This window comes from Seriola lalandi, unplaced genomic scaffold, assembly GCF_002814215.2.
Source record: "Seriola lalandi dorsalis isolate HSWRI2012SDOR001 ecotype SW California unplaced genomic scaffold, Sedor1 jcf7180002054919, whole genome shotgun sequence".
Lineage (NCBI taxonomy): Eukaryota > Metazoa > Chordata > Actinopteri > Carangiformes > Carangidae > Seriola > Seriola lalandi.
In genome coordinates, this window is record NW_019525471.1 from 385,372 (window position 1) to 410,663 (window position 25,292).

Sequence of the window (25,292 nt, forward strand, 5' to 3'; positions counted from 1 at the left end):
GTATCACTTGATGTTGTATCAGTTGTTGTTGGGGCAGTTGTAGCAGTTGTTGTTGGGGCAGTTGTTGTAGCAGCTTTTGTAGTTGGACTAGTTGTTGTAGCAGTTGTAGTTGTTTGAGCAGTTGATGTAGTTGATGCAGTTGTTGTAGCAGTTGTTGTTGTAGCAGTCGTTGTTGTTGGGGCCGTTGTTGTATCAGTTTTTGTAGTTGGACTAGTTGTTGTAGCAGTTGTAGTTGTTGGAGCAGTTGATGTAGTTGATGCAGTTGTTGTAGCAGTTGTTGTTGTGGCAGTCATTGTTGTTAGGGCAGTTGTTGTATCAGTTGTTGTTGTATCAGTTGTTGGGGCAGTTGTTGTTGTTGGGGCAGTTGTTGTATCACTTGTTTTTTTATCTGTTTTTGGGGCAGTTGTTGTAGAAGTTGATGTTATGGCAGTCGTTGTTGTTGGGACAGTTGTTGTAGCAGTTGTTTTTGGGGCAGTTGTTGTAGTAGTTGTTGTTGTGGCAGTCGTTGTTATTGGGGCAGTTGTTTTATCAGTTTTTTGGGCAGTTGTTGTAGCAGTTGTTGTTGGGGCAGTTGTTGTATCACTTGTTGTTTTATCAGTTGTTGGGGCAGTTGTTGTAGCAGTTGTTGTTGGGGCAGTTGTTGTATCACTTGTTGTTTTATCAGTTGTTGGGGCAGTTGTTGTAGCAGTTGTTGTTGGGGTAGTTGTTGTATCACTTGATGTGGTATCAGTTGTTTGGGCAGTTGTAGCAGTTGTTGTTGGGGCAGTTGTTGTAGCAGTTTTTGTAGTTGGACTAGTTGTTGTAGCAGTTGTAGTTGTTGAAGCAGTTGTTGTAGTTGATGCAGTTGTTTTAGCAGTTGTTGTGGCAGTCGTTGTTGTTGGGGCAGTTGTTGTATTAGTTGTTGTTTTATCAGTTGTTGGGGCAGTTGTAGCAGTTGTTCTAGAAGTTGATGTTGTGGCAGTCGTTGTTGTTGGGGCAGTTGTATCAGTTGTTGTTTTATCAGTTGTTGGGGTTGTTGTTGGGGCAGTTGTTGTAGAAGTTGATTTTGGGGCAGTTGTTGTAGTAGTTGTTGTTGTGACAGTCGTTGTTGTTGGAGCAGTTGTTGTATCACTTGTTGTTGTATCAGCAGTTGTTGGGGTAGTTGTTGTAGCAGATGTTGTTGTGGCAGTCGTTGTTGGGGCAGTTGTATCAGTTGTTGTATCACTTGTTGGGGCAGTTGTTGTAGCAGTTGTTGTTGGGGCAGTTGTTGTAGAAGTTGATGTTGGGGCAGTCGTTGTTGGGACAGTTGTTGTAGCAGTTGTTTTTGGGGCAGTTGTTGTAATAGTTGTTGTTGTGGCAGTCGTTGTTGGGGCAGTTGTTGTATCACTTGTTGTTTTATCAGTTTTTGGGGCAGTTGTTGTAGCAGTTGTTGTTGGGGCAGTTGTTGTATCAGTTGTTGTTTTATCAGTTGTTGGAGCAGTTGTTGTAGCAGATGTTGGGGCAGTTGTTGTATCACTTGATGTTGTATCAGTTGTTGTTGGGGCAGTTGTAGCAGTTGTTGTTGGGGCAGTTGTTGTAGCAGCTTTTGTAGTTGGACTAGTTGTTGTAGCAGTTGTAGTTGTTTGAGCAGTTGATGTAGTTGATGCAGTTGTTGTAGCAGTTGTTGTTGTAGCAGTCGTTGTTGTTGGGGCCGTTGTTTTATCAGTTTTTGTAGTTGGACTAGTTGTTGTAGCAGTTGTAGTTGTTGAAGAAGTTTTTGTAGTTGATGCAGTTGTTTTAGCAGTTGTTGTTGTGGCAGTCGTTGTTGTTGGGGCAGTTGTTGTATCAGTTGTTGTCTTATCAGTTGTTGGGGCAGTTGTTGTCTTATCAGTTGTTGGGGCAGTTGTTGTAGAAGTTGATGTTGTGGCAGTCGTTGTTGTTGGGGCAGTTGTTGTAGCAGTTTTTGTAGTTGGACTAGTTGTTGTAGCAGTTGTAGTTGTTGGAGCAGTTGATGTAGTTGATGCAGTTGTTGTGGCAGTCGTTGTTGTTGGGACAGTTGTTGTAGCAGTTGTTGTTGGGGCAGTTGTTGTAGAAGTTGATGTTGTGGCAGTCGTTGTTGTTGGGGCAGTTGTATCAGTTGTTGTTGGGGCAGTTGTTGTAGCAGTTTTTGTAGTTGGACTAGTTGTTGTAGCAGTTGTAGTTGTTGGAGCAGTTGATGTAGTTGATGCAGTTGTTGTAGCAGTTGTTGTTGTGGCAGTCATTGTTGTTGGGACAGTTGTTGCAGCAGCTGTTTTTGGGGCAGTTGTTGTAATAGTTGTTGTTGTGGCAGTCGTTGTTGTTGGGGCAGTTGTTGTATCACTTGTTGTTTTATCAGTTTTTGGGGCAGTTGTTGTAGCAGTTGTTGTTGGGGCAGTTGTTGTATCAGTTGTTGTTTTATCAGTTGTTGGGGCAGTTATTGTAGCAGTTGTTGTTGGGGCAGTTGTTGCATCACTTGTTGTTGTATCAGTTGTTGTTGGGGCAGTTGTAGCAGTTGTTGTTGGGGCAGTTGTTGTAGCAGTTTTTGTAGTTGGACTAGTTGTTGTAGCAGTTGTAGTTGTTGGGGCAGTTGTTGTATCAGTTGTTGTTGTATCAGTTGTTGGGGCAGTTGTTGTTGTTGGGGCAGTTGTTGTATCACTTGTTGTTTTATCTGTTTTTGGGGCAGTTGTTGTAGAAGTTGATGTTGTGGCAGTCGTTGTAGTTGGACTAGTTGTTGTAGCAGTTGTAGTTGTTGAAGCAGTTGTTGTAGTTGATGCAGTTGTTGTTGTGGCAGTCGTTGTTGTTGGGGCAGTTGTTGTATCACTTGTTTTATCAGTTTTTGGGGCAGTTGTTGTAGCAGTTGTTGTTGGGGCAGTTGTTGTATCAGTTGTTGTTTTAGCAGTTTTTGGGGCAGTTATTGTAGCAGTTGTTGTTGGGGCAGTTGTTGCATCACTTGTTGTTGTATCAGTTGTTGTTGGGGCAGTTGTAGCAGTTGTTGTTGGGGCAGTTGTTTTAGCAGTTTTTGTAGTTGGACTAGTTGTTGTAGCAGTTGTAGTTGTTGGAGCAGTTGATGTAGTTGTTGGGGCAGTTGTTTTATCACTTGTTGTTTTATCAGTTTTTGGGGCAGTTGTTGTATCAGTTGTTGTTGTATCAGTTGTTGGGGCAGTTGTTGTTGTTGTTGGGGCAGTTGTTGTATCACTTGTTGTTTTATCTGTTTTTGGGGCAGTTGTTGTAGAAGTTGATGTTGTGGCAGTCGTTGTTATTGGGAAAGTTGTTGTAGCAGTTGTTTTTGGGGCAGTTATTGTAGTAGTTGTTGTTGTGACAGTCGTTGTTGGAGCAGTTGTATCACTTGTTGTTGTATCAGCAGTTGTTGGGGTAGTTGTTGTAGCAGATGTTGTTGTGGCAGTCGTTGTTGTTGGGGCAGCTGTTGTATCAGTTGTTGTTTTATCAGTTGTTGGAGCAGTTGTTGTAGCAGTTGTTGTTGGGGCAGTTGTTGCATCATTTGTTGTTGTATCAGTTGTTGTTGGGGCAGTTGTAGCAGTTGTTGTTGGGGTAGTTGTAGCAGTTTTTGTAGGTGGACTAGTTGTTGTAGCAGTTGTAGTTTTTGGAGCAGTTGATGTAGTTGATGCAGTTGTTGTAGCAGTTCTTGTTGTTGGGGCAGTTGTTGTTGTATCAGTTGTTGGGGCAGTTGTTGTTGTTTGGGCAGTTGTTGTATCACTTGTTGTTTTATCAGTTTTTGGGGCAGTTGTTGTAGAAGTTGATGTTGTGGCAGTCGTTGTTGTTGGTACAGTTGTTGTAACAGTTGTTTTTGGGGCAGTTGTTGTAGTAGTTGTTGTTGTGGCAGTCGTTGTTGTTGGGGCAGTTGTTTTATCACTTGTTGTTTTATCAGTTTTTGGGGCAGTTGTTGTAGCAGTTGTTGTTGGGGCAGTTGTATCAGTTGTTGTTTTATCAGTTGTTGGGGCAATTGTTGTAGCAGATGTTGTTGGGGCAGTTGTTGTATCACTTGATGTTGTATCAGTTGTTGTTGGGGCAGTTGTAGCAGTTGTTGTTGGGGCAGTTGTTGTAGCAGTTTTTGTAGTTGTACTAGTTGTTGTAGCAGTTGTAGTTGTTGAAGCAGTTGTTGTAGTTGATGCAGTTGTTTTAGCAGTTATTGTTGTGGCAGTCGTTGTTGTTGGGGCAGTTGTTGTATCAGTTGTTGTTTTATCAGGTGTTGGGGTTGTTGTTGGGGCAGTTGTTGTAGAAGATGATTTTGGGGCAGTTGTTGTAGTAGTTGTTGTTGTGGCAGTTGTTGTTTTTGGGGCAGTTTTTGTATCACTTGTTGTTGTATCAGCAGTTGTTGGGGTAGTTGTTGTAGCAGATGTTGTTGTGGCAGTCGTTATTGTTGGGTCAGTTGTTGTATCAGTTGTTGTATCACTTGTTGGGGCAGTTGTTGTAGCAGTTGTTGTTGGGGCAGTTGTTGTAGAAGTTGATGTTGTGGCAGTCGTTGTTGTTGGGACAGTTCTTGTAGCAGTTGTTTCCGGGGCAGTTGTTGTAATAGTTGTTGTGGCAGTCGTTGTTGGGGCAGTTGTTGTAGAAGTTGATGTTGTGGCAGTTGTTGTTGTGGCAGTTGTTGTATCAGTTGTTGTTGTATCAGTTGTTGGGGCAGTTGTTGTGGCAGTTGTTGTTGGGACAGTTGTTGTAGCAGTTGTTTTTGGGGCAGTTGTTGTTGGGGTAGTTATTGTATCACTTGTTGTTGTATCAGCAGTTGTTCGGGTAGTTGTTGTATCACTTGTTGTTGTATCAGCAGTTGTTGGGGTAGTTGTTGTAGCAGATGTTGTTGAGGCAGTTGTTGTATCAGTTTTTGGGGCAGTTGTTGTAGCAGTTGTTGTTGTGGCAGTCGTTGTTGTTGGGGCAGTTGTTGTATCACTTGTTGTTTTATCAGTTTTTGGGGCAGTTGTTGTAGCAGTTGTTGTTGGGGCAGTTGTTGTATCAGTTGTTGTTTTATCAGTTGTTGGGGCAATTGTTGTAGCAGATGTTGTTGGGGCAGTTGTTGTATCAGTTGTTGTTGGGGCAGTTGTAGCAGTTGTTGTTGGGGCAGTTGTTGTAGCAGTTTTTGTAGTTGGACTAGTTGTTGTAGCAGTTGTAGTTGTTGGAGCAGTTGATGTAGTTGATGCAGTTGTTGTAGCAGCAGTTGTTAGGGCAGTCGTTGTTGTTGGGGCAGTTGTTGTATCACTTGTTGTTTTATCAGTTGTTGGGGCAGTTATTGTAGAAGTTGATGTTGTGGCAGTCGTTGTTGTTGGGACAGTTGTTGTAGCAGTTGTTTTTGGGGCAGTTGTAGCAGTTTTTGTAGTTGGACTAGTTGTTGTAGCAGTTGTAGTTGTTGAAGCAGTTGTTGTAGTTGATGCAGTTTTTTTAGCAGTTGTTGCTGTGACAGTCGTTGTTGTTGGGGCAGTTGTTGTAGCAGTTGTTGTTGGGGCAGTTGTTGTATCAGTTGTTGTTTTATCATTTGTTGGGGCAGTTATTGTAGCAGTTGTTGTTGAGGCAGTTGTTGCATTACTTGTTGTTGTATCAGTTGTTGTTGGGGCAGTTGTAGCAGTTGTTGTTGGGGCAGTTGTTGTAACAGTTTTTGTAGTTGGACTAGTTGTTGTAGCAGTTGTAGTTGTTGGAGCAGTTGATGTAGTTGATGCAGTTGTTGTAGCAGTTGTTGTTGTGGCAGTCGTTGTTGTTGGGGCAGTTGTTGTTGTCGTTGGGGCAGTTGTTGTATCACTTGTTGTTTTATCAGTTGTTGTAGAAGTTGATGTTGTGGCAGTCGTTGTTGTTGGGACAGTTGTTGTAGCACTTGTTTTTGGGGCAGTTGTAGTAGTTGTTGTTGTGGTAGTCGTTGTTGTTGGGGCAGTTGTTGTATCACTTGTTGTTTTATCAGTTGTTGTAGCAGTTGTTGTGGCAGTCGTTGTTGTTGGGGCAGTTGTTGTATCAGTTGTTGTTTTATCAGTTGTTGGGGCAGTTGTTGTAGCAGATGTTGTTGGGGCAGTTGTTGTATCACTTGATGTTGTATCAGTTGTTGTTGGGGCAGTTGTAGCAGTTGTTGTTGGGGCAGTTGTTGTAGCAGTTTTTGTAATTGGACTAGTTGTTTTAGCAGTTGTAGTTGTTGAAGCAGTTGTTGTAGTTGATGCAGTTGTTTTAGCAGTTGTTGTTGTGGCAGTCGTTGTTGTTAGGGCAGTTGTTGTATCAGTTGTTGTTTTATCAGTTGTTGGGTCAGTTGTTGTAGCAGTTGTTGTTGGGGCAGTTGTTGTAGAAGTTGATGTTGTGGCAGTCGTTGTTGTTGGGGCAGTTGTATCAGTTGTTGTTGTATTAGTTGTTGGGGTTGTTGTTGGGGCAGTTGTTGTAGAAGTTGATTTTGGGGCAGTTGTTGTAGTAGTTGTTGTTGTGACAGTCGTTGTTGGAGCAGTTGTTGTATCACTTGTTGTTGTATCAGCAGTTGTTGGGGTAGTTGTTGTAGCAGATGTTGTTATGGCAGTCGTTGTTGTTGGGGCAGTTGTATCAGTTGTTGTTGTATCAGTTGTTGGGGTTGTTGTTGGGGCAGTTGTTGTAGAAGTTGATGTTGTGGCAGTCGTTGTTGTTGGGACAGTTGTTGTAGCAGTTGTTTTTGGGGCAGTTGTTGTAATAGTTGTTGTTGTGGCAGTCGTTGTTGGGGCAGTTGTTGTATCACTTGTTGTTTTATCAGTTTTTGGGGCAGTTGTTGTAGCAGTTGTTGTTGGGGCAGTTGTTGTATCAGTTGTTGTTTTATCAGTTGTTGGAGCAGTTGATGCAGTTGATGCAGTTGTTGTAGCAGTTCTTGTTGTTGGGGCAGTTTTTGTTGTATCAGTTGTTGGGGCAGTTGTTGTTGGGGCAGTTGTTGTATCACTTGTTGTTTTATCAGTTTTTGGGGCAGTTGTTGTAGAAGTTGATGTTGTGGCAGTCGTTGTTGTTGGGACAGTTGTTGTAGCAGTTGTTTTTGGGGCAGTTGTTGTAGCAGTTTTTGTAGTTGGACTAGTTGTCGTAGCAGTTGTAGTTGTTGAAGCAGTTGTTGTAGTTGATGCAGTTTTTTTAGCAGTTGTTGTTGTGGCAGTCGTTGTTGTTGGGGCAGTTGTTGTATCAGTTGTTGTTTTATCAGTTGTTGGGGCAGTTATTGTAGCAGTTGTTGTTGGGGCAGTTGTTGCATCACTTGTTGTTGTATCAGTTGTTGTTGGGGCAGTTGTAGCAGTTGTTGTTGGGGCAGTTGTTGTAGCAGTTTTTGTAGTTGGACTAGTTGTTGTAGCAGTTGTAGTTGTTGGAGCAGTTGATGTAGTTGATGCAGTTGTTGTAGCAGTTGTTGTTGTGGCAGTCGTTGTTGTTGGGGCAGTTGTTGTATCAGTTGTTGTTGTATCAGTTGTTGTTGTCGTTGGGGCAGTTGTTGTATCACTTGTTGTTTTATCTGTTTTTGGGGCAGTTGTTGTAGAAGTTGATGTTGTGGCAGTCGTTGTTGTTGGGGCAGTTGTTGTATCACTTGTTGTTTTATCGTTCAGTTGTAGCAGTTTTGTCGGCTGTTGTTGGAGTTGTTGTAGCAGATGTTGTTGGGGCAGTTGTTGTATCACTTGATGTTGTATCAGTTGTTGTTGGGGCAGTTGTAGCAGTTGTTGTTGGGGCAGTTGTTGTAGCAGTTTTTGTAGTTGGACTAGTTGTTTTAGCAGTTGTTGTTGTGGCAGTCGTTGTTGTTTGGGCAGTTGTTGTATCAGTTGTTGTTTTATCAGTTGTTGGGGCAGTTGTTGTAGCAGTTGTTGTTGGGGCAGTTGTTGTAGAAGTTGATGTTGTGGCAGTCGCTGTTGTTGGGGCAGTTGTATCAGTTGTTGTTGTATCAGTTATTGGGGTTGTTGTTGGGGCAGTTGTTGTAGAAGTTGATTTTGGGGCAGTTGTTGTAGTAGTTGTTGTTGTGACAGTCATTGTTGGAGCAGTTGTTGTATCACTTGTTGTTGTATCAGCAGTTGTTGGGGTAGTTGTTGTAGCAGATGTTGTTGTGGCAGTCGTTGTTGTTGGGGCAGTTGTTGTATCACTTGTTGTTTTATCAGTTTTTGGGGCAGTTGTTGTAGAAGTTGATGTTGTGGCAGTCGTTGTTGTTGGTACAGTTGTTGTAGCAGTTGTTTTTGGGGCAGTTGTTGAAGTAGTTGTTGTTGTGGCAGTCGTTGTTGTTGGGGCAGTTGTTTTATCACTTGTTGTTTTATCAGTTTTTGGGGCAGTTGTTGTAGCAGTGGTTGTTGGGGCAGTTGTTGTATCAGTTGTTGTTTTATCAGTTGTTGGGGCAATTGTTGTAGCAGATGTTGTTGGGGCAGTTGTTGTAGCAGTTTTTGTAGTTGTACTAGTTGTTGTAGAAGTTGTAGTTGTTGAAGCAGTTGTTGTAGTTGATGCAGTTGTTTTAGCAGTTGTTGTTGTGGCAGTCGTTGTGGTTGGGGCAGTTGTTGTATCAGTTGTTGTTTTATCAGTTGTTGGGGCAGTTGTTGTAGCAGTTGTTGTTGGGGCAGTTGTTGTATAAGTTGATGTTGTGGCAGTCGTTGTTGTTGGGGCAGTTGTATCAGTTGTTGTGGTTGTTGTTGGGGCAGTTGTTGTAGAAGTTGATTTTGGGGCAGTTGTTGTAGTAGTTGTTGTGACAGTTGTTGTTTTTGGGGCAGTTGTTGTATCACTTATTGTATCAGCAGTTGTTGGGGTAGTTGTTGTAGCAGTTGTTGTTGGGGCAGTTGTTGTAGAAGTTGATGTTGTGGCAGTCGTTGTTGTTGGGACAGTTTTTGTAGCAGTTGTTTTTGGGGCAGTTGTTGTAATAGTTGTTGTTGTGGCAGTCGTTGTTGTTGGGACAGTTGTTGTAGCAGTTGTTTTTGGGGCAGTTGTTGTAATAGTTGTTGTTGTGGCAGTCGTTGTTGGGGCAGTTGTTGTATCACTTGTTGTTTTATCAGTTTTTGGGGCAGTTGTTGTTGGGGCAGTTGTTGTTGTATCAGTTGTTGGGGCAGTTGTTGTTGTTGGGGCAGTTGTTGTATCACTTGTTGTTTTATCAGTTTTTGGGGCAGTTGTTGTAGAAGTTGATGTTGTGGCAGTCGTTGTTGGTACAGTTGTTGTAGCAGTTGTTTTTGGTGCAGTTGTTGTAGTAGTTGTTGTGGCAGTCGTTGTTGTTGGGGCAGTTGTTGTATCACTTGTTGTTTTATCAGTTATTGGGGCAGTTGTTGTAGCAGTTGTTGATGGGGCAGTTGTTGTAGAAGTTGATGTTGTGGCAGTCGTTGTTGTTGGGGCAGTTGTATCAGTTGTTGGGGTTGTTGTTGGGGCAGTTGTTGTAGAAGTTGATTTTGGGGCAGTTGTTGTATCACTTGTTGTATCAGCAGTTGTTGGGGTAGTTGTTGTAGCAGATGTTGTTGTGGCAGTCGTTATTGTTGGGGCAGTTGTTGTATCAGTTGTTGTATCACTTGTTGGGGCAGTTGTTGTTGGGGCAGTTGTTGTAGAAGTTGATGTTGTGGCAGTCGTTGTTGTTGGGACAGTTGTTGTAGCAGTTGTTTTTGGGGCAGTTGTTGTAATAGTTGTTGTGGCAGTCGTTGTTGGGGCAGTTGTTGTAGAAGTTGAGGTTGTGGCAGTTGTTGTTGTGGCAGTTGTTGTATCAGTTGTTGTTGTATCAGTTGTTGGGGTAGTTGTTGTAGCAGTTGTTGTTGGGACAGTTGTTGTGGCAGTCGTTGTTGTTGGGGCAGTTGTTGTAGTAGTTGTTGTTGTGGCAGTCGTTGTTGGGGTAGTTATTGTATCACTTGTTGTTGTATCAGCAATTGTTGGGGTAGTTGTTGTAGCAGATGTTGTTGTGGCAGTAGTTGTTGTTGGGGCAGTTGTTGTATCAGTTGTTGGGGCAGTTGTTGTAGCAGTTGTTGTTTGGGCAGTTGTTGTAGAAGTCGATGTTTTGGCAGTCGTTGTTGTTGGGACAGTTGTTGTAGCAGATGTTTTTGGGGCAGTTGTTGTAGTAGTTGTTGTTGTGGCAGTCGTTGTTGTTGGGGCAGTTGTTGTATCAGTTGTTGTTGTATCTGTTGTTGGGGCAGTTGTTGTAGCAGTTGTTGTTGTTGGGGCAGTTGTTGTAGAAGTTGATGTTGTGGCAGTCGTTGTTGTTGGGGCAGTTGTATCAGTTGTTGTTGTATCAGTTGTTGGGGTTGTTGTTGGGGCAGTTGTTGTAGAAGTTGATTTTGGGGCAGTTGTTGTAGTAGTTGTTGTTGTGACAGTTGTTGTTTTTGGGGCAGTTGTTGTATCACTTGTTGTTGTATCAGCAGTTGTTGGGGTAGTTGTTGTAGCAGATGTTGTTGTGGCATTCGTTATTGTTGGGGCAGTTGTTGTATCAGTTGTTGTATCACTTGTTGGGGCAGTTGTTGTAGCAGTTGTTGTTGGGGTAGTTGTTGTAGAAGTTGATGTTGTGGCAGTCATTGTTGTTGGGACAGTTGTTGTAGCAGTTTTTTTTGGGCCAGTTGTTATAGCAGCTGTTGTTGGGGCAGTTGTTGTAGCGGTTGTTGTTGTGGTAGTCGTTGTTGGGCCAGTTGTTGTAGGAGTTGTTATAGCAGTTGTTCTGGCAGTTGTAGTTGGTGCAGTTGTTGTAGCAGTTGCACTTGTTGGAGCAGTTGTTGTTGGGGCAGTTATTGTAGTGGTTGTTGTTGTGGCTGGCGTTGTTGTTGGGATAGTTGTTGTTGGGGGAGTTGTAGCAGTTGTAGTTGTTGTAGCAGTTGTTGTAATAGTTGTAGTTTGTGCAGTTGTCGTAGCAGTTGTTGTTGTGGCAGTCGTTGTTGTTGGGACAGTTGTTGTTGGGGCAGTTGTTGTTGGGGCAGTTGTTGTAGCAGTTGTTGTTGGGGCAGTTGTTGCAGCAGTTGTAGTTGTTCGAGCAGTAGTTATAGCAGTCATTGTTGTTGGGGCTGTTGTTGGGGCAGTTGTTGTTGGGGCAGTTGTTGTAGAAGTCGATGTTTTGGCAGTCGTTGTTGTTGGGACAGTTGTTGTAGCAGATGTTTTTGGGGCAGTTGTTGTAGTAGTTGTTGTTGTGGCAGTCGTTGTTGTTGGGGCAGTTGTTGTATCAGTTGTTGGGGCAGTTGTTGTAGCAGTTGTTGTTGGGGCAGTTGTTGTATCAGTTGTTGTTGTATCTGTTGTTGGGGCAGTTGTTGTAGCAGTTGTTGTTGTTGGGGCAGTTGTTGTTGTATCAGTTGTTGGGGCAGTTGTTGTTGTTGGGGCAGTTGTTGTATCACTTGTTGTTTTATCAGTTTTTGGGGCAGTTGTTGTAGTAGTTGTTGTTGTGGCAGTCGTTGTTTTTGGGGCAGTTGTTGTATCACTTGTTGTTTTATCAGTTTTTGGGGCAGTTGTTGTAGCAGTTGTTGTTTTATCAGTTGTTGGGGCAATTGTTGTAGCAGATGTTGTTGGGGCAGTTGTTGTATCACTTGATGTTGTATCAGTTGTTGTTGGGGCAGTTGTAGCAGTTGTTGTTGGGGCAGTTGTTGTAGCAGTTTTTGTATTCGGACTAGTTGTTGTAGCAGTTGTAGTTGTTGAAGCAGTTGTTGTAGTTGATGCAGTTGTTTTAGCAGTTCTTGTTGTGGCAGTCGTTGTTGTTGGGGCAGTTGTTGTATCAGTTTTTGTTTTATCAGTTGTTGGGGCAGTTGTTGTAGCAGTTGTTTTTGGGGCAGTTGTTGTAGAAGTTGATGTTGTGGCAGTCGTTGTTGTTGGGGCAGTTGTATCAGTTGTTGTTGTATCAGTTGTTGGGGTTGTTGTTGGGGCAGTTGTTGTAGAAGTTGATTTTGGAGCAGTTGTTGTAGTAGTTGTTTTTGTGACAGTTGTTGTTTTTGGGGCAGTTGTTGTATCACTTGTTGTTGTATCAGCAGTTGTTGGGGTAGTTGTTGTAGCAGATGTTGTTGTGGCATTCGTTATTGTTGGGGCAGTTGTTGTATCAGTTGTTGTATCACTTGTTGGGGCAGTTGTTGTAGCAGTTGTTGTTGGGGCAGTTGTTGTAGAAGTTGATGTTGTGGCAGTCGTTGTTGTTGGGACAGTTGTTGTAGCAGTTGTTTTTCGGGCAGTTGTTATAGCAGCTGTTGTTGGGGCAGTTGTTGTAGCGGTTGTTGTTGTGGTAGTCGTTGTTGGGCCAGTTGTTGTAGGAGTTGTTATAGCAGTTGTTCTGGCAGTTGTAGTTGGTGCAGTTGTTGTAGCAGTTGCACTTGTTTGAGCAGTTGTTGTTGGGGCAGTTATTGTAATGGTTGTTGTTGTGGCTGGCGTTGTTGTTGGGATAGTTGTTGTTGGGGCAGTTGTAGCAGTTGTAGTTGTTGTAGCAGTTGTTGTAATAGTTGTAGTTTGTGCAGTTGTTGTAGCAGTTGTTGTTGTGGCAGTCGTTGTTGTTGGGACAGTTGTTGTTGGGGAAGTTGTTGTTGTTGGGGCAGTTGTTGTATCACTTGTTGTTTTAGCAGTTGTTGCAGCAGTTGTAGTTGTTCGAGCAGTAGTTATAGCAGTCATTGTTGTTGGGGCTGTTGTTGGGGGAGTTGTTGTTGGGGCAGTTGTTGTAGCAGTTGTTGTTGTGGCTGTCGTTGTTTTTTGGACAGTTGTTGTAGCAGTTGTTGTTGGGGCAGTTTTTGTAGCAGTTGTTTTTGGGTCATTTGTTGTAGTAGTTGTTGTTGTGGCAGTTGTTGTATCACTTGTTATTGTATCAGTTGTTGTTGGGGCAGTTGTTGTAGCAGTTGTTGTTGGGGCAGTTGTAGCAGTTGTTGTTGTGGCAGTCGTTGTTGGGGCAGTTGTATCACTTGTTGGTGTATCAGTTGTTGTTGGAGCAGTTGTTGTAGTTGATGCAGTTGTTGTAGCAGTTGTTGTTGTGGCAGTCGTTGTTGTTGGGGCAGTTGTTGTATCAGTTGTTGTTTTATCAGTTTTTGGGGCAGTTGTTGTTGCAGTTGTTGTTGGGGCAGTTGTTGTATCACTTGTTGTATCACTTGTTGTTGTATCACTTGTTGTTGGGGCAGTTGGGGCAGTTGTTGTAGCAGTTTTTGTAGTTGGACTAGTTGTTGTAGCAGTTGTAGTTGTTGGAGCAGTCGTTGTTGTTGGGGAAGTTGTATTATCAGTTGTTGTTGTATCAGTTGTTGGGGCAGTTGTTCTAGCAGTTGTTGTTGGGGCAGTTGTTGTATCACTTGTTGTATCAGCAGTTGTTGTATCAGTTGTTGTTGAAGCAGTTGTTGTTGTGGCAGTCGTTGTTGTTGGGGCAGTTGTATCAGTTGTTGTATGAGTTGTAGGGGCAGTTGTTTTAGCAGTTGTTGTCGTTGTGGCAGTCGTTGTTGGGACAGTTGTCATAGTAGTTGTTGTTGGGGCAGTTGTTGTAGCAGTTGTTGTTGGGGTAGTTGTTGTAGCAGTTGTTGTAGTTGGACTAGTTGTTGTAGTAGTTGTAGTTGTTGGAGCAGTTGTTGTTGGAGTTGTTCGGGCAGTCGTTGTAGCAGTTGTTGTTGGGGCAGTTGTTGTAGCAGTTATTGTAGCAGTTTTTGTAGTTGATGCATTTGTAGTAGCAGTTGTAGTTGTTGGACCAGTTGTTGTAGCAGTTGTTGTTGTGGCAGTTGTTGTAGCAGTTGTTGTAGTTGGTGCAGTTGTTGTAGCAGTTGTACTTGTTGTAGCAGTTGTTGTCGGAGTTGTTGTGGCAGTTGTTGTCGGAGTTGTTGTGGCAGTTGTTGTAGCAGTTGATTTTTGGGCAGTTGTTGTAGCAGTTGTTGTAGCAGTTTTTCTAGTTGGTGCATTTGTACTAGCAGTTGTAGTTTTTGGACCAGTTGTTTTAGCAGTTGTTGTAGCAGTTGTTGTAGTTGGTGCAGTGTTTGTAGCAGTTGTACTTGTTGAAGCAGTTGTTGTTGTAGCAGTTGTTGTTGCGGCAGTCGTTGTTTTTGTTACAGTTGTTGGTGGGGCAGTTGTTGTAGTTGTTGTAGCAGTTGTTGTTTTGGCAGTTGTTGTTGGGGCAGTTGTTGTAGCAGTTGTTTTTGGGGCATTCTTTATAGCAGTTGTTTTAGTTGGTCCAGTTGTGGTAGCAGTTGTAGTTATTGTAGTATTTGTAGTTGTTGGGGCAGTTGTTGTAGCGGTTGTTGTTGTGGCAGTTGTTGTTGGGGCAGTTGTTCTAGCAGTTGTTGTAGCAGTTGTAGTTGTTGGAGCAGTTGTTGTTATAGCAGTTGTTGTTGGGGCAGTTGTTGTTGGGACAGTTGTTGTTGGGGCAGTTGTTGTTGGGTAAGTTGTTGTTGTAGCAGTTATTGTTGTTGGGGCAGTTGTTATATCAGTTGTAGTTGTTGTAGCAGTTGTAGTTGTAGCAGTTGTAGCAGTTGTTGTAGCAGTTGTAGTTGTTGGAGCAGTTGTTGTTATAGCAGTTGTTGTTGGGGCAGTTGTTGTTGGGACAGTTGTTGTTGGGGCAGTTGTTGTTGGGTAAGTTGTTGTTGTAGCAGTTATTGTTGTTGGGGCAGTTGTTATATCAGTTGTAGTTGTTGTAGCAGTTGTAGTTGTAGCAGTTGTAGCAGCTGTTGTAGCAGTTGTTGTAGTTTGTGCAGTAGTTGTAGCAGTTGTTGTTGTTCGGGCAGTTGTTGTTGTTGGGGCAGTTGTTGTAGCGGTTGTTGTTGAGGCAGTCATTGTTGTTGGGACAGTTGTTGGGGCAGTTGTAGTTGTTGGAGCAGTTGTTGTTGTAGCAGTTCTTATAGCAGTTGTTGTTGTTGGGGCAGTTGTTGTATCAGTTGTTGAGGCAGTTGTTGTAGCACTTGTTGTTCGGGCAGTTGTTGTAGCAGTTGCTGTTGGGGCAGTTGTTGTAGCAGTTGTTTTTGGGGCAGTTGTTTTAGCTGTTGTCGTTGTTGGGGCAGTTGTTTTAGCAGTTTTTGTTGTTGGGGAAGTTGTTTTAGCAGTTATTTTTGTTGGAGCACTTGTTGTTAGGGCATTTGTTGCTGTGGCAGTTTTTGTAGCATTTGTTGTTGTTGGGGCAGTCATTGTTGTAGCAGTTGTTGTTGTTGGAGTAGGTGTTGTACTGTGTGCAGTTGCCAAATGGAAAGCCACTATTGACAATCCTAATTAAGATAGAATCCATGTGAAATATTTTCACTTTTTCACTACATTCGTTTACAGGGTACAATACATTGTGAGAATTGTGGATTTATTTCAAATACAAATCTTTTGCTTCACGGAAGTTTACGAAGTTAGCCATTGGTGTACTTTAATAGTGGGGTTTTTTTTTCACCCCAAAGTAAAAATGTATTTTATAATAGATCATGATTTAAAGGTGGTGGTTGTTTTTGATACGCAGTCAAGTTCTCCTACTTAACTTAATATTTTTTTGTTTTTTTTACATATTTTGTCTTATTTTGTTTTAAAACAGTTTTAATACTTAGAATTGGCTTACCTGTTACAATCACGAAGCCTGATATGATCTGTCTGGAACCCATCTTGTCAATGAATCTATGAAATCAACGAAGACACAGTTTCACTCACAGGTGCAGTTCGTCAAAAGATTTTACCTTTCATGTAGCATATTTGTTAATTATTACTTTGTTTGTAATGTTAATATAATGAGCATATAACACATTCAAAAACATCTTTGCAACAAGTAGTCAATTATTACTATGTTTGTACTGTTAATATAATGAGAATATAACACATTTAAAAACATCTTTGCAACAATAATAATTTAATGTGAATAGTTTTTTTCTTCTTTGGTATTGTGTTTCAAATGAAACATAGAAACTTGAAAATAATAATTTACTTAATAATTAGTATGTATTTAATATGCAAATGACTTAATTCGGTATAGGAGTACTTTTAGCCTTAATAACTCATTGTATGTTTTAAATACTTTACTTCCTTACCTATATCTTGATTATACCACTGTGTCACAATGATGTTGATGAAAACAGAGAAAACATGAATGTCTATCACTAATGAATGAATATCACTAACTAGGACACTCTGATGAGTTTTTGTTGATCATTTCAGCTTCACAATGAAATTTCCCTTTCCTAATTGTGGTTACAGCAGATACTCTATATTAGCGGTGGACATCTCAAAACCCAACATAATAATTCCATATTTAAGGAATAGAATGAATTTTGATGAAGTGTTTCAAATGCTTTGTTGAGTATGTATAAACCTTATATGCAATAACTGTCAACCAGAAATTTTACAAATCCAAGTTAATGGGAAGATCTTATATTTGAAGGAAAGACCTTATATCGCTTTAAAATACCTCACTTCAGTCTTACTTCAGCAAATACAAGACAAACAATAAGAATCTATTTCAAGTGTTCAGAATTTAGTGCTAAAAATAAACCCCTGCCTTTTCTTCATATCTGAATGAGGAATATTATTACTTCCAAAATTCTATTGTCAATTTCTTGTGCCATTTCACTCAATTTCTCCATTATTTCTTATCCAGGTGTAACTAGAATATAAACACGTAACTATACACATTACCTCAACAAGTAGAGGACTTGAACACAGAGCTGCACTGAGTGGAGAGACTCTTTTTTAACCACTGTAAACACTTAATCTGTGCAACTATTCACAAGCATCAACCAGGCTGAAATGTGCTTGAGCAAAGAACTGGATTTAAGTGCAGGGGTGCTACGAGCTGACCCTGAACTCTGACCCGACTATGGCAAAAAGAGACCCCCAAAGAACCACTACCACATCACAGTTTCATCTTTCAAAAATGTTTGTCATCATTTGTATGTAATGATATGGATATAATAACAAAATTTAAATAGAGCTTTATAGTGGAAAAATAACCCTAGAATATCAGCCAAAGGAACCATTGAACCAGAATTCCACAAGAAATTACATCTGTGGTGGGTAATTTAAGTGATGATCACTTATCACATTCAGTATGAGATAAAATGCAATAATGGCACATAATAATAAAAATAATAAATAATAATAAAAAATTGAAATTAAGACAGAGGACATTACTAAAATGCATTTGTATAATAAATATTTAACACATTACAAATGTTCAAAAATGTACATATAAACATAAAAGTGTACTTACCCAAAATTAAGATATAATATGAAAAGTTATTAATTCCCCCTTCTTTTTTCTGGTGTAGATGTTTTAAAGTGTTTCAGTGTTTGTTTTGTTTTTTTTAATTTAACTCAGTTCCCATATATAACACTGCAAACCTCTCACCCTTTGTGACAGTCAACACTGTTTGAAGCCTTTATGTATTGAACTCAAGTAAGAGTGAATGACGTGACTTATTGGTCATACATTTAAAAAAGGAAATTGTGACACCTTTGGTGATTAAAAACAATCACTTTGACAATCTGACAGATTCTTGGCACAGCACCACAGTATACTCCTTCTTTTGTTCTTTCTTCTGGTGTATTCAAGCTAGGAGAATGAAGTTCTACCAGCCTGACAGGACAAAATGCCAAATAAATAAAAAAATACAGAGTTCTTGTGAGGTGAAGTAGAGAAGGAGGAAATGCAAGAAAAGTACAACAATAATGGATTTGGTAATTCAAAATATATTGAACGAATATTGTATATGACTTTTGGCCTTATCTCAGTATATATGTAAATAGATCATACAATACAGTTGAAGTACAAAGCCATTATATCAATATGATCCAGAATGAAATCACGGTATTTTATAAATGGTGAATATCTGTCTTTGTTTTGCTTATAACCTGAATGTCAATAGAAAATACAGAATTGTAAAAGTAATCAATAGCAGCATATTGTTGAAATAAGGACACCTCAACTACGTTACTGCTACATTTGTTTCACAAGTGAGTTGAATGATGATATTTATTACATTGCAGCTTCTATACAAAGACAGTGATTTGCATGTCATGCAAATTAATTCAAATGATCGCATTTGTATTCACTGACAATTGATCGGGTTAAAGTTGAACACTGACATTACATTGAATCCTAAAATCTGGTTTGGCTGGTTTATGAAGAGTTCATTCTCAAGTGTTTTAAACCATTTAAGATATCTATTTCTTTTCACTTTAGCTTTTTTATTTTAAAATTAGTTGACATTATCCTGTGGCATATTTAACATGTAGCGTTTATCATCAGGTTTCATAGCTTTTAATTTGTGTACTATTAGTGTAACCCTGTGTTATTCTTGCATTGCACTTCTTGCGAATCACCTGTCAATCAAGAGCCTTTATGTGAGATCACTCAGTCCAAACTTAAAGGTGCAAGTTATTGCAGGTTTTCATAATCCAACATAAGGAGTAATCATCTCACTCATAAATATAGTAACAGGAATGATGCAGCAAATTTGGAATGTAAGCTGTACAGTACATATTAAATCCACGTATACTCTTAACGTTATTTTTTTTTAACCTTCTCACTTCTGAGGTAAGATACATCAGTACTGAAGGACTACTTTGTTTAAACCAAACGGGGCGAAAGAAAAAGTTGCATTATGTTGAGAGCGTTAAATTTGTGGGGTTTTCGTTTTTGATTAAATTAAAGAGATTGGTTTGTCTGGTTTTATCTGGCTTTGTTATTCCTTGTTTTATACTCAAGTGAGTTGTCACTATTCAACAGCATAATTAATATGTAGTGACAATGTATCTAGTTGTTCTAGTTTTAGGCTTTTGCTGTCAGGATGCATAGCTTTTAGTTGCAGTGACATCTTTGGCTATGGGACCTATCCCTGTGTTGTTTTTGCACTTCTTAGAGCGGACCTTTCAGGCAAACTGCGTTACCACAGTGGAAAACAAGGCAGAATCTAGAACCTAGAGCTTACAGCTTCCTACAAGTTTCGGTCATAAGAAGATCCACGTTACAGGTTGCTGAAGCCTTATTCCACAACACATCATTTGATATCAAAAACCTGTCTTTTCAGTCCATTTTTTTGCAGAAGATAATCTCCCCCTGATACATCAAAATATTACATTTACAGCATTTGTAGCAGCTGTAAATGCCCACTCTGAAATGCTTTGCTTGTGTCATCCAAGAAAATTAAAATAAAAGGAATTCATTGTGAAAATAAATTTAGAACATAGTATTTATTTACATGTATGATGTCTTATTGTATCTTCAAGATCCACTAAACTCCCAATAGGAAGTAATCAATCTCAAAACTTGTCACAACTCTCAGACTACACCATAAACTCGAAAAAATAAACCAGCAGTGAAAGAGTGGAGGTGAAGATTCTGTTGAAGTTGAGATTAGGGGAGCAGTGAAGAGACAGAGTAGGATACCTAGCAAAGGAAATCCCCTTGTACAAAGGAAAATCAGGAGGTGCATTCCAGTGAAGATCTTTTATTAGGAACGTTTTAGGACAGAGATTCAGTTCACCCTCCCAGGGGAGCGGTGTCAGGCTTACACCCCTGCTGGACACGCTGTCCAGCAGAGGCCAGATAATTGTCTTACTTTTAAGATGTTCCTAAATAACCATATTTTGTAATTCAATAATTAAAATGAATATTTCTAGTCCTGATCCTCAGGTGGTTACATTGACATAAAACATTGCTTCTCTGTGTCTAATAGTTATGGAAATAATATGCATACATTTAACAGACATACAACTTGCAGAGTTAAACTATAATCGATCACATATCTCTAATAGAAGTAAAATTACAAATGTGCACATAATCAGTAAGAAAAGTAATAAAGTCATTGCACTGTAGCACCTTAAGACTGCACATTTTCTTGTCTAAAGAGCCTCTTTTTGGTTGAGGTGAGGAGAGGAGAGGGGATCAGAGGGAGTGCGAGCTTTGAATATGTCTTCAGGGCTCAGGCGCACATGATATGGTTGGATAGATCATGTCTATCTAACAGTGATATAAGACTGGTTTGCTGTTTTAATCTGATCTTGAAAAATATTACATTCAAGTGTAGAAAATTCCATGTAGATTGAAGGGGAATCCCAATTAAAGAAGTGCAGGGTCCGCTCTATCTGAACAAGCTTAATTCACTGATACAAAAAAGGCAGAGATTGACTGAACATAACACACTACTACTGTCATATTCAATTGCAGAAAGTTTGGTTTGATTGTCTGTAGACATCACTGCTGCTTACATTAAAGCCCCTGACTTTAAACATATTGTATCTTGATCCACTTTCTAAACATCACTCCACAGACAATTTAATATTTTCAAAGATTTTTTTACTCTGATCATTATAAAGTTTCAGACAGGAATTGTAAAATCTACAAGAAACCACAGAGAATACAGTTGTGCATTTATAAATTCATAAATACAATTTCTATAAATAAGACAATTGACAGTTTTGACATATACAGTAAATCATGACACCATCATGTTTACAGTGTGAAACCCACTATGATCTGCATGTGTTCCTTCCTTTAATTTAAGACACAAACCTAAACATTAATCATACATGTATTTGGAGACCACAGTAAGGTTTACATAAGACAGCATTAGTAATTGTTAAAAAGTTAAATATTGCTATAGCACAGTGCTCAGTGGATCAAGATGAATGGAACATTAATAATGCAACAGTACAAATATTGCCTGACATCCCAGTGTTTAATAGATAGTGTCCTTATATTGTTGAGATTATTATTCCAGTGATGATTCAATGGACCAGAAACTTAGAGTTGAATGTGTCATTCAGTCCAGGACCCTAGACGTTTCCACACAACAGACAGACATGTCTAATCCACAGTCATTAATGTGTCTGATCAGTGCAAAGCTGAAGTCCTTTTTCATACCAGAGATGGCAGTCATGTTCTAATGGCACTTCAAAGGGAAAGTTTTTCACTTACTTTTTCGATTACTTTGCAAGTGCCATCCATCACACTAGACACCTCACAAGTTGTTTCAATTTTTGTGTTAAATATTTTTATTGTGCACAATGTAAATATGCAAGTTTAGCAAGCTTGGCACTTGCCCAATATGTCGTTGTAACAAAATGAGCAGCAGTCCATGTCAGCAAATTCAAAATGATTTTCATGACTTGCTAATTAATTAGTTGACTCAAAAATGACTTGAATTCTATTTTAAAGATGATGTACCTTACTACCATCCTATATGAATACATTTTCAAGGTGTAGCATCATTGATGAAATTAAGTATATTTTTGCTTATAACTTATTTATATTTCATTACTCTTGTGTGTTTAATAATACTATTCTGATTCTGTGAGTGTCTCAGTCTCATAATCCAATGATACAATAAGGTGTGCCCACAGATTAAAAATAGAAAATAAGCAAGTGTTTGTGTGTTTGTTTTCTTTCCGTAAACAAATACATTTTACTCTTGGTAGCTCAAAATTGGACCCTGAGAGAAAATATGTCATAATACATGCCACAGTGAACTGTGCCTTTTTTCCAAACCGATATGGACACAACAATGACAACCCTTTATTATATCACACATTTTCTCTCAAATAGCCAGCCATAATTCTAACTCCATAACTATAATCAGCTGTGATATTCACACTGTTCTCAGTCCATCAATAGACTCATCATCCAAATCAGGTAATGTGAGATTATCTCATTCCTCAAAAGTAATACAAGAACACATGGGTAATTTCAGTCTTGGCAATATTTTAGTGTGGTTAAACTGGGGACGAATGGGCCAATACAGTAGACCTAGTAAGCAGGCCACTAAGTGTAGGTACTGCATTAATGGGGATGACAGAACCCAAATGTGAAACGCCAAACCACGTGCCATAGTTCGGCTAGCTGGACATGTTCATTTTCCATTTCAGGGAGAGATAGAGAGCACAGCCAGTATAAGAGAAAGTAGGTTGAGAGATGGATACTTAGGCAGGGAGTGGTGTGGTAAACAGAGAGACAATGAGGAATAATAGATGGAGTTATTGACTCGATGAATGAGAGAGAGAAGCCATCAGTGAGCATGCAAGGTGAACCTCCAGATAACTAATTACATATTTGTCATATTTTTCTAAGGTGCAACTGAGCAGCCAAAAAAGGGACCTTGAGGTACATCACTTTCTTTCAAGGACAGCAATCAAAGCTGGCAAAACTTTGGTCACAGAAAAATGGCAATTGTCCTGACTGGATAACAAATTTCAAAGAAAAACAAAGATTTTTCCACTTAGATGTCTGTCACATAGAGTATCTTAGCCTGTTGAAGGGTGTTTGTAACCAAAGGCTAGCAGCGACAGTTAAGTCTTGTGCACCACAGAACTGCCAGGTTGAGTGTAGGATACTTGTTGCTCTTGAGTTCCCAATGAACCTTGTGATATGGGTAAAGAAATTGATGATAATATGATAATAATAATAATAGAATAATATATATACATAGACTAAATACAAATATAATAATTTTGTGCATATTGTGAGCCAATCCTCAATATGAAACTGATACTGTGTAACTGACTGCCAGTGTCTCACTATTTTATTTTTTATGACGATTTTATTAAATTTTTCTCTACTAGTACTATTTGGATATTTTGGGGGATTTTAAAGTGTTGTGTTCTGACTACAGAAACAGAAAAACATGTAAATGAGACCAGCTTTATTGGGAATTCAGTTGTATTAAAATACTGCATATATGACCACAGAGAGTAGGAGAGAAGAAAACAGATAAAGGGCTGAAAACCGGTGACATTAGGCAGAATTTCCAGAAAACTTTGACCGTATAACACCAAGGTTAGCTTTCGTTTATTGGCTCCCTATCCATGTCAGTTTAGACATTAAGGTGCGTTTAATGGTGTATAAAGTTCTAAATGGGCTTGCGCCTTCATACCTGTTTAGCAGGGTAGACCTGTATCCTGATATGAATGCAGTGTTCAACACTATTGTTTGAGCACCTAATGTGTGTCTTATGGTTGTGCTTGCGTATGACCTTCAATCTGCAGTACTTAACTAGGCACACACACTAGAGTCAGTCAGTGGCTATTCTCTTGTTGTGTGCAGGTATAGACTAATGTCTATTATATGTAATGTAAGTGTTGTTCCTGTCCAAGATAGAATCTGTGTTTGTGTTGGTGGTCTGTGTTTGGTTTATGTGCAGAGTTTTGTTGGAAATTATGTTGTAAATGCAGTCAATTGCTTGTCTCTTTTTGTGTGCAGTGTGGGAGGGTGTGCTGAAGTTGCTGTTGCTCTCCAGTATATGGAATGGCTGGGTCGGTGTCCGGAGAGCTGCATGGTGCAGAGCAGCAGCTGGTCAGCGGAGATAAACAGAATTGATGCAGAGACCGGCCAGCCACGAATCAGTGATCAGCAACAGCACAACAGTGCAGCACATGGACACTAAGGATTTGCAGAAAGGGCAGTAGCTTAAATAATTATAGGTAATTTCCTTTTAGCACAGGTGTAACAGTTGGATGTTTCTCTCCACCATGAAGTCCACATTGATGCTACACTGACTTACGAAAGGGGAGGGCCCTCCTGTCAGCCAACATCTTTTCATACTCAGCATCAAGTTTTCTGTCAAGTTCTAAGGTTTTCTTGTAGAGAAACCTCATCTTTTCTGCTCCAGCCTGAAACAAATAACACGTAATACAGTTGCTTTAATATTTAAGTCTTGTTCCTTCGCAAGGCTCACTTGAGGAAAGGTCCAAATGTCACTGTGACTAGCCTGCTTAAATTACCCCTTGTGATCCTCTTGGCCTAGATGTGAAGGCTAAGAGGGAGGAAGATTTCCATCTTCGTGCAAAATTAACAACATAGCAATGGAAGCATTCAATTTAGGATAAAAGGCACTTGAAGCAGTTATTAGTCCCATGTGCAGACCACCACCATTAGCAAGTAATAAAAGATCAATCAATTACAGTGTGTCCACACTCACCATTTGTATTAAGACAGGCAAATTGAAAACTGCATAAAATTGGTAACAAAAGGACTAAGAGTGTACCCCAAAGATCTTTCTGTGTGTACAAACACTGTCTCATCATCTAGGGCCCCCACCTGAGAGTTTAACATTGACACATACCTTATACAAATGTGGCCTGTTGGGAGCTTCCATTTCCACCAGGGTTGATGAGACACGGCCTTCCACCCCTTACACTAAGGAACAACCCTCATTGCAGAGAGCCAGCTCCTCAGCAGGAGTCTACTCCTGTGTTTTTCCTGTTGGCTGCAGCAATATCAAAGCCATTTCATTGTGCTTTAGTATATCATCCTACAACAGAGAACCACTGAAGTACTAAAGCCTTGTACTTGTACTTATAAATTATGAAAGTAAGTCTACTTACCAATTTGAATTATGTTTTTATTTCTTAATTTCTCCCAAGTCCACTTGGCACCACTGGGGTTGCGAATGAAAGAATTAGTCTAAAAATTTCATACATGCCATAACAATACATCCAAGCAATACATTAATTTAATGTAACACACAAATGTAATTACAGTCAGATCTACTCGTGCCTTAATGATAGAACAGTGATATTATAAATCTATTAACTCATGCATTCACACAGTTGCTGATTTTTTGCCAGCTGTCCTTCCTGCATTTGGTAGCTGCAACTGTGTTGCTTTTAGAAGGGATTATGTGTTTGATTTATGTGTGATTGGTTATACACTGCAAATACTGCCCCTTTAACGTGGATGTGCTCATTACTAGATCTGTTTTTTAATTCACAATTGAAAATGGGAACATACTCGGGGACAGCTCCAGGCATGTATGTATGTATAGATAGATAGATAGATAGATAGATAGATAGATAGATAGATAGATAGATAGATAGATAGATAGATAGATAGATAGATAGATAGATAGATGGTGTACTCACTGTCATGAAACTATGTAAGTGAGAGAAACACACCTTTAAAGTGTGATGGCTCCCCCTGTGGATAGGTGTATTTTGGTACACCAGGGGTATAGCTAAAGTGTATTAAAAAATACAATGAAATGAAATACAATTAAGAAAATAAAAGAATAAATTTCAACAATGCATATTCTGTTTTCAACAAAAATATCTTTTAGTTTTCAGTGGTTTCCCTGGTTTTAACATATCTGTGATGCCATATTACAAACGTTTGACAGCATGTTTGGAGTCTGCCCTTTTCTTTTTATATTTGTGTAATTTCTCCATTAATAAAACCAACTGCGCAAAGAAAATAAGATCTTTATCCATGGCTTTCAAATAATAAGTAAAATGACCTTATCATTATCACCATTTAAACTTATTTTATGCCAGATCACTTCCCCATAGAGTAATGCCAAAATAATCTCCTAGCACCTTACACCTCTGTTATATTCAGTAGGATGACATTTCCCACCATATTTCTTTTTATAAAATATTGACTTGCCTCTTATTCCAAAAAAGGTACTTAAATACCAATTTCCAGGCAGGTTATTTGATCAGATAAGTAGTTTATACATAGACTGACAGCTATTGACGCCAACACAGCCAGGTGGAGCTGTGCTGTCTCATGTGAGCTAATGTCACAGTGAAATTAC

The 25,292-nt window shown here is 39.7% G+C and overlaps 1 protein-coding gene across 1 annotated transcript in view; it reads right to left on the reverse strand.

Moving 5' to 3' along the window:
* The window catches only part of LOC111673458 (uncharacterized), a gene marked incomplete at its 5' end in the record, with an annotated part of 24,558 nt that extends 11,193 nt beyond the window's left edge, over positions 1 to 13,365 (reverse strand). The window contains 7 exons of the mRNA XM_087169874.1: positions 1,577 to 3,834; positions 5,590 to 5,971; positions 7,647 to 8,312; positions 8,898 to 11,102; positions 11,995 to 12,160; positions 12,301 to 12,388; positions 12,983 to 13,365. Coding sequence (XP_087026000.1) covers positions 1,577 to 3,834; positions 5,590 to 5,971; positions 7,647 to 8,312; positions 8,898 to 11,102; positions 11,995 to 12,160; positions 12,301 to 12,388; positions 12,983 to 13,365 — 6,148 coding nt within the window. The remainder of the gene's footprint in view (positions 1 to 1,576; positions 3,835 to 5,589; positions 5,972 to 7,646; positions 8,313 to 8,897; positions 11,103 to 11,994; positions 12,161 to 12,300; positions 12,389 to 12,982) is intronic.
* Between the last annotated feature and the right edge of the window lie 11,927 nt (positions 13,366 to 25,292).